General features: G+C 51.4%; 1 protein-coding gene across 1 annotated transcript; it reads right to left on the minus strand.

Annotated features, from left to right (window-relative positions):
- Positions 1-3,747: 3,747 nt before the first annotated feature.
- Positions 3,748-4,683, minus strand: LOC104126772 (olfactory receptor 14J1-like). Its single transcript, XM_035894852.1, has one exon. The coding sequence runs from the start codon at positions 4,681-4,683 to the stop codon at positions 3,748-3,750; it is 936 nt and encodes a 311-aa protein (XP_035750745.1).
- Positions 4,684-7,576: the final 2,893 nt, after the last annotated feature.

Consider the following 7,576-nt stretch of genomic DNA (forward strand, 5'->3'; position numbering starts at 1 on the left):
AGCAGGTCGAGGGAGGTGATTCTGCCCCTCTACTCAGCTCTGGTGAGACCTCACCTGGAGTACTGCGTCCAGCTCTGGAGCCCTCAGCACAAGAAGGACCTGGAACTGTTGGGACGGGTCCAGAGGAGGGCTACAAAAATGATCCGAGGGCTGGAGCACCTCTCCTATGAGGACAGGCTGAGAGAGTTGGGCTTGTTCAGTCTGGAGAAAAGGAGGCTACGGGGAGACCTGATTGCGGCCTTCCAGTACCTAAAGGGGGCCTATAGGAAAGATGGGGAACGTCTTTTTCATAGGGCCAGCTGTGTTAGGACAAGGGGAAATGGTTTTAAACTAGAACAGGGTAGGTTCAGGCTAGAGGTAAGGAAGAAATTTTTTACAATGAGAGTGGTAAAACACTGGAACAGGTTGCCCAGAGAGGTAGTGGAGGCCCCATCCCTGGAAACATTCAAGGCCAGGTTGGATGGGGCTCTGAGCAATCTGATCTAGTTAGCAGTGTCCCTGCTCACTGCAGGGGGGTTGGACTAGATGACCACTAGTGGTCCCTTCCAACCCTAAACAGCTTATGAAACCTTGTCAAACCCCTGTTAAACTTTGTTAAATTCCATCAAATTTATTGAACTCTGTCAAATTATTATTTTCCCTCAGTAAAACCTATTGCTGCTTCTCTCTTTTGAGTGAGGTGCATTGAAGTTATCTGCGACACCAGCCCACCCATAAGCCTTTGCCTTACCACATGCACTGCTAGAAGAGATTAAGTTGGAGGTGAGGTTATCTGCATCATAGGAAAATTGAGAGTGCAGGGGAGCTCAGGAGGTCTCGATTGCAACACCCAGATCAAAGCAGGGTGAGCTCTGAGGTCAGAGCAGCTTGCTCAGTAAATGCCAGCATCCACTGAAAGAGTTTACATTTGACCACCTTGCAGAACAGGGCTACTGCTAGACCATGCTTCCTGAGATTCCTGGGAGCATCCACCTTTTTGCCCAGTGGAGCGGGATTCTGCTGCACATTTCCTGGCATATCTCCAGACCATGGGGTGCTTTAGGCTGTAAAGAGAATTAAAAGAAAGCCTCTGGCTTGGGTACTGTCAACTGAACTGCTGAAGGAGGAGGGAGATGGAGAGATCTCATGACTCATAGGAAGCAGTTGAAGATAACACACTTGACAGAGTGTAGCCTTTAGATCATTTCAGATGTGAGGGCTCTGCTCCCCCATTTCAACCCCTGGCACCCAGAAAACTCACCTGCTTTTCCTCCCTCTCCTCTCAAAGTGACCAAGCGATGGGAAGAAGGGAAGCAGAAAGGCCCTAGGCCTCTCTGAATCAGCTGGGGTCTGGCACCTGGAGGGCAATGGTGCCATTTCATTGTACACCCTATAAAGAACAAAGCTGTGAAGTGAGCCTGCACGTGCGAATCCACAGGGTCCATGGACAGGCAAGGCTGTGCCTCTGGCTGTGACTGGAGACCAGTACACCTGCAGCATAGATGAAGAGGGGGCTGAAAGTGGGCTTCAGTGGTCTCCTGATTGGGCAGATTTGTCACATCAAAACCTGGTACTAATAGACTGGACGCCATGTGTAGAAAGGCTTTGCTTGCCAGCAGAGGCATGCTGGAGTGGGTGGCAGGTGGCAACATCATGATGAACGAGGTTCCCACAAAAAGAGCAAAAGCTGCAGTCCCCAAAGCCAGGGAGACACAGACCTGGGCTGTGCAGCCCTGGCAGGAGAGTAGCTTGCTCTCCCATGCGTCTCTGCAGCACTGTGTGGGGCCTGTGATAGAGGTGAAGCTGATCTCCAGGAAGGACAAGCTGCTGTTGAGAAAGTCCCTGGGGGAGGACAACCTCTGATCCAACCACACAGTGGACATCATGCTGGGGGCTCACCGGATGGATAGCAGCTGTGCAGAGAAGGACCTTGGGATCCTGGAGGACAACAACCTGAGCATGAGCCATCAATGCACCCTTGCAGAAAAGGCCAACATCTTCCTGGGCTGCATTAGGAAATAGCAGATGGAGGGAGTGACCTTTTCTGTCTACTCAGCACTCGTGAGGCCCTGTCTGAACTGCTATGTCCAGTACTCGTCTCCCCAGTGCAAGAAAGTTGTTGACCTTCTAAAGCAAGTCCAGCAAAGGACCACAAAGGTGGTTTAAGGGACTGGAGCATCCTTCATAGTAGAAAAGTCTTAGAGATGTGGGACTGTTCAGTTTGGAGAAGAGGCTTTGAGGGAGAATATTAATGTATATAAAATTCCACCTGAACCCATGAAAACACTTTTTGACAATGAAGATGGTCAATCACTGGAAGAGGTTGCCAGAGAGGTTGTGGAGTGTCCACCCATTGAAATATTCCAAACCCACCTAGACAAGGTCCTGAGCAATCTGCTCTAGTTGACCTTGCCTCAGCTGCAGGGTTGAATTAGATGGTCTCCAGAGGTCCCTCCCAATCACAACATTTCCATGATTCTTTCAGTATAAAAAAGAGCTATTTTGTCTTTGCCAATGACAGCAATTGGTAAGCCATCTCCTCGTCTTTATCTTGACTGACGGGCTTTTCTGATTTATTTTCTCCCTGTGTCCTGTTGAGTCAGGAGAGTGTGTGAGCAGCTGAGCGGCTGTCTGGCTGCTGGCCGTGGTTAACCCACCACAGGACCACATCAGGACTGCTGCGTCCAGTATGGGCTTCCCAGCACAAGAAAGAGCCTGACAGACTGGAGTGAGTCCTGCCAAGGCCAGAAGGATGGTTGGGTCCTGGAGCACATCATGGACAAGGACAGGCTGAGAGAGATGGGGTTTTGAGAAATCCCTCAGAGCCAAACACTGCAGCAATGATCCAGGCCAGTAGGTGGGATCTCAATCAATGCACTCTTTTAATATTTGTCAAGACAAGGCCATGAACACCTGATCAAGCTGGAGGTGTCTATCAGTAGGAACCCGGTTTCCTTTTTATTAATAATGGCAGTGGAGTTGGGTATCAGTGAGCACCAGAGGTGGACAGGGATGACCATGCAACAAAGGTCCCTCCTCAGTGTCTGGCCAGAGATGGAAATGGCTGCTGTGTGGGACTGTTCTGGGACATTTTTGCTGGGGCAGCTTCCCTGGGATGTCCAGGGAACATGGCACAGACCAGGCCCCTCTCTTCTGCACCTTTGATGTCTTGCTTCCTTCATCGTGTCACCTGGCTCTGCACCGTGAGTGCTGGCTGCCCCTGCCCTGCACACTCACACGGCTCAGCTCTACACTGGCATTTTTCTCTCCTGGGCCTATCCTCTCCTCACCCTTCCAAATTAATTTCCAGAGCGTCTGGTATATGCCATCAGTCCTGTCATATATCAGTTAACCTGAGGGACTAATTTAAAGCTCTTGGACCATCTCCCCTCCCATTGGACACCAACAAATGACCTTTAAAACCAGAACTTTGGTCCAATGGAAAACAACGTTACTGTGAACTTAATCCCCAAAAATACTGAGAAGACAATGAGAAGACACTCTTTAGAAGACCAATTGTTTGGACATTTTCTTGGCTGCAACTTTGGAGATAGAGCCCAGCCTTCAGGTACTGCACCTGGGAGATCCCCTTCCATTGAAGAGCTAAAATCTGATAGGCCACATGCGTCACAGTGTTAAGCAACGTTCAGACACAACAGGATAAAACCTCAACAGGAGTATAAATGCAGAAAATTATCTCTAATTAGAATTATAACAAGATAAAAAAGCAGAATTGTGGCCTAAGCTAAACACTGGGAATTGTGTGGGTTATTGCCAGTGAAACAGCACCCATCGGATCATTTTCCATGAGGCATCCTTGATTTCCTTGTTCCTCAAGGTATAGATGAGGGGGTTCACTGTTGGAGTCACCACCGAGTACAGAACTGCCACGATGAGATCTAGGGTTGGGGAGGAGATGGAGGGGGGCTTGAGGTGATCAAACACTGCAGTGCTGAGAAACAGGGAGACCACGGCCAGGTGAGGCAGGCACGTGGAAAAGACTTTGTGCTGTCCCTGCTGAGAGGGGATCCTCAGCACAGCCCTGAAGATCTGTACATACGAGAAAACAATGAAAATAAAACACCCAAATGCAATACAGACACTAAACACAAGAAGCCAGCCCTCCCTGAGAGAAGCATCTGAGCAGGAGAGCTTGAGGATCTGGGGGACTTCACAGAAGAACAAGTTCACATCATTTCCATGGCAAAGGGGTATGGAAAATGCATTGGCCGTGTGAATGAGAGCATTGAGAAAGCCACTGCCCCAGGCAACTGCTGCCATGTTGATACAAGCTCTGCTGCCCAGCAGGGTCCTGTAGTGCAGGGGTTTGCAGATGGCAATGTAGCGGTCATAGGCCATGACAGTGAGAAGATACAATTCTGCTGACATCAAAAAGAAAAACAAAAAGACTTGGACAGCACATCCTGTGTGGGAAATGACCCTGATGTCCCAGAGTGAATTGGCCATGGATTTGGGAACAGTGTTAGAGATGGATCCCAGGTCAAGGAGGGAGAGGTTGAAGAGGAAGAAGTACATGGGGCTGTGGAGGTGGTGGTTGCAGACTATGGCGGTGATGATGAGTCCGTTTCCCAGGAGGGCAGCCAGGTAGATGCCCAGGAAGAGGCAGAAGTGCAAGAGCTGCAGCTCGCGTGAGTCTGCGAATGCCAGGAGGAGGAAGTGGGTGATGGAGCTGCTGTTGGACATTTTGGCCTTCTGGGCATTGCGATCTGTTCAAGAAGGTAAAGGAAGTGAGAAGTTAGGACAGCTTTCTTTAAGAAAAGTATATTCAATGTCTTATAGAACTCCTCAAAATTGACTTTCCCTTTTCAGGAAGACCTTGGGTCAGCTCCTATTGCTGCTGGCTGAGGGTGCTCAGGGAGCAGGAGTCTGCAGCAATAGGTAAACAGGAAAACGAAGTGATCTCAAAAACCACGTGTGATATCAAACATCTTTTCAGGGTTTTCATTCCCAATTCAGTTGACAGCAGAGCAGAGCTGTGGGGATTTTGTTTTCTGCCTTCTCTTCCACTTGCCCCACCACGGCTCAGGAGTGGTTTTCATGCAGAAATCCCTGGCATTTCTGCTGCGCTACCAGGGAAAACTTGTGGGTCCTGAGAGGCAAAGGGCTGTCCCTGAGTGCAGAGGGAGGACAGACACTCAGTCCATCAGCCCTGGGCTCAGCTGCCCTGTGCTGGCAGCTCCTTCAGCTCCAGGACCATCGGGCTGGACGTTCCCCCCAAAAGAAACAGGGCACTGCTGGGAGCAGAGGAATCGAATTTCCAAGTGCAGATGTCCAGATCCCTCAGCCCATTGTACCTGAAGAGGATCTCAGCTCTGCCCTCCCAAACAGGGACACCCAGGGCTCATGGCAGCTGCCCACCTACAGCCACCCAGCAGCATTTCAGTGGCCTCAGCACCCAGAGGTCTTCTCCGTGGGGCTCCTGCATAAAACAGAGACACCACAGGAGAACTTTGCCCTCCTTGAAGGCAGTCTGCAGCCCAGTAGGACCTCCCAAGGAAAGAGTCCCATCTCCTCCCTTTGTTACATCCTGAAGAGAGGCTGAGGTCCCTGCCAGCTGCACACACTGCAGTACCCAGAGCCCCAAAGGTTCACAGGGGATGAGTGGGATGCTTTTCCTCCATGGACATACGTGCACGGCAGAGCACACAGCGTTGGTGTCTGAGCTGCACTTGAATCCTCACTCCCCACCCCAGGGAGTGTAATAGTAAGAGCAAAGGCGGCAGGGAGAAGAGGAGAAGATGCCCAAGTACCCCTTTACGAGGGAGGCAGGAGAGGGAGACACAGTCAGACACGGGAGTTTCTGTCCTCTTTCGTGTTCAGGCTGCTGGGCAGGAAACTGATGCCCAAGTCTCCATGACACTGAGGGCAGAGGCACTGCTGTGTGAGTGAGGAGACCACAGCGTGGCTCCAGGGAAAGCGTTTGCACTGCAGGGAGATGCCTGAATCCCTCCTCCCACAGCATTTCTGGCAGCAATTCTCTCTTCCTTCCTGCCCATGGCTCTGCTGCCTGGAGCTCTTCTTAGCCAGGACCTGTTTCTCTATCCCCACGTCTCTTCCCTCTGCACGCTCACAGTCCCCATCTCACCTGTTGTGTGCTCAGCTCTTCCCTGCAGACCCCTCCTGGCAGCAGGGCACTGCCCAGGGACATCTCTGTGTAAAGGAGCAGCTCAGACAAGTGCTAACGAGAACTGGGGTCTCATTGCCTACTGCAGAGCAGAGAAATAAATTCCCATCTCCCACTTCCCACCCAGGAAACCAAGAGGAGAAAATTCGAAGCACAGATTTCTACCCTTTCAGAGAATGCCCTGCCTTGAAATCCACCTTTAAATTGAGCAATCTGCAAAAGTTCTCCGAGTGATGTAGAAGTCTGAGCAGCCCTGACCCATGCTGCACCCTCTGGAGAACAGGATGCTGCCCTGCAAGGAGTCATTCCTTCCACACAAAGGTTCCACCCATAGCATTTTTGGGATCTCCCCAGGAAGGCTGTGTGCTGACCCTGGCAGGTGGCAAAGTCCTGCCCTGGTGCACAGCCCCCTGGGTCCCCAGGACCCTGCTCTCAAGGGAAGCTATAGGCAATACTGGCTGTACACCCTGGTGAAAACTCTCCTGGAGTGTTCCCCAGGAGAAGGTCATGCCCTGTCCTTCTGTCAGTGCAGCAGGGAGTCCCTGCTCTGCAACATCTCCTCCTCCTTAACACTAGGGAATCTGTAAGAGTCCTCCTGAAAGATCATATCTGCTGTGGGATGTACCGGCTTTTTTATATCCCTCCAGGAACACCAGCTCCACTGTCCTGCACCCAGAGACATACCATGTAGAAGGCTGTGCAGATCTCTTTGCACAGTGGGATCTCATCATTCTCCAAACCCACACAGCCTGTAACAGCTCTCCTACTTCTCTCCTCTCCCCTCAGTGCCTGCAGGCAGTGCCCTCGGCCCTGCTGTGCTTTGCGGAGGAGCTGCTCCTGGGCAGAGCTGTCTCTCGGCACTGCTGCCCACTTGCCATCAGCTCCCTCCATCCCTGGAGCCCAGCCCAGCTCAGCAGCAGAGGACCAGCCCAAGGCAGCACTTGCTCTGCTCCCTCTGGGCTCCCTCCAGGTGTCCCTGGGTCTCCAGGGGAACCTGCTGTGAAACAGGCTGAGGTCATTCCTGATGTTCCCTCCCTTATCTGGGGAGAGGCACTTCTTTCCTGCACTGCCATTACTCTTATTATGAAAAATATTTTGCCATGAGAATCATAGGTTTTGTCCCATCATTAGACAGGACAACAGGAACATGACAGGGAATGATCTACTTTCTCCAAGCTGGGAGGATGCAATCAGTTGAGCAAATTTAGGCATTTCTTTGTCAGTCTTTAGACCTGGGCCTAGAAAGACATGCAGCTCTCTTTTGTCCATGCCATGTCTCTGCTCTGAAGCAAAGCCTTTGCACACACGAGGCCATGGATGCTCGGTACCAGGTTCCTTATGGCAAGTCAGAGCTGGCCTGGTTCCACAGCTGCAGGGCTTCAGCCCAAAGGTGCAGCAATGCCCTCAGCCAGGGGCACAGGTTGGAACAGGCTGCCCAGGGAGGTTGTGGAG

Source organism: Egretta garzetta, unplaced genomic scaffold (genome assembly GCF_000687185.1).
Source record: "Egretta garzetta isolate BGI_Z169 unplaced genomic scaffold, ASM68718v1 scaffold515, whole genome shotgun sequence".
NCBI lineage: Eukaryota > Metazoa > Chordata > Aves > Pelecaniformes > Ardeidae > Egretta > Egretta garzetta.

Excerpts from the sequence above, each read along its gene's own strand:
- LOC104126772 (XM_035894852.1), bottom strand. The coding sequence starts at position 4,683 with ATGTCCAACAGCAGCTCCATCACCCACTTCCTCCTCCTGGCATTCGCA.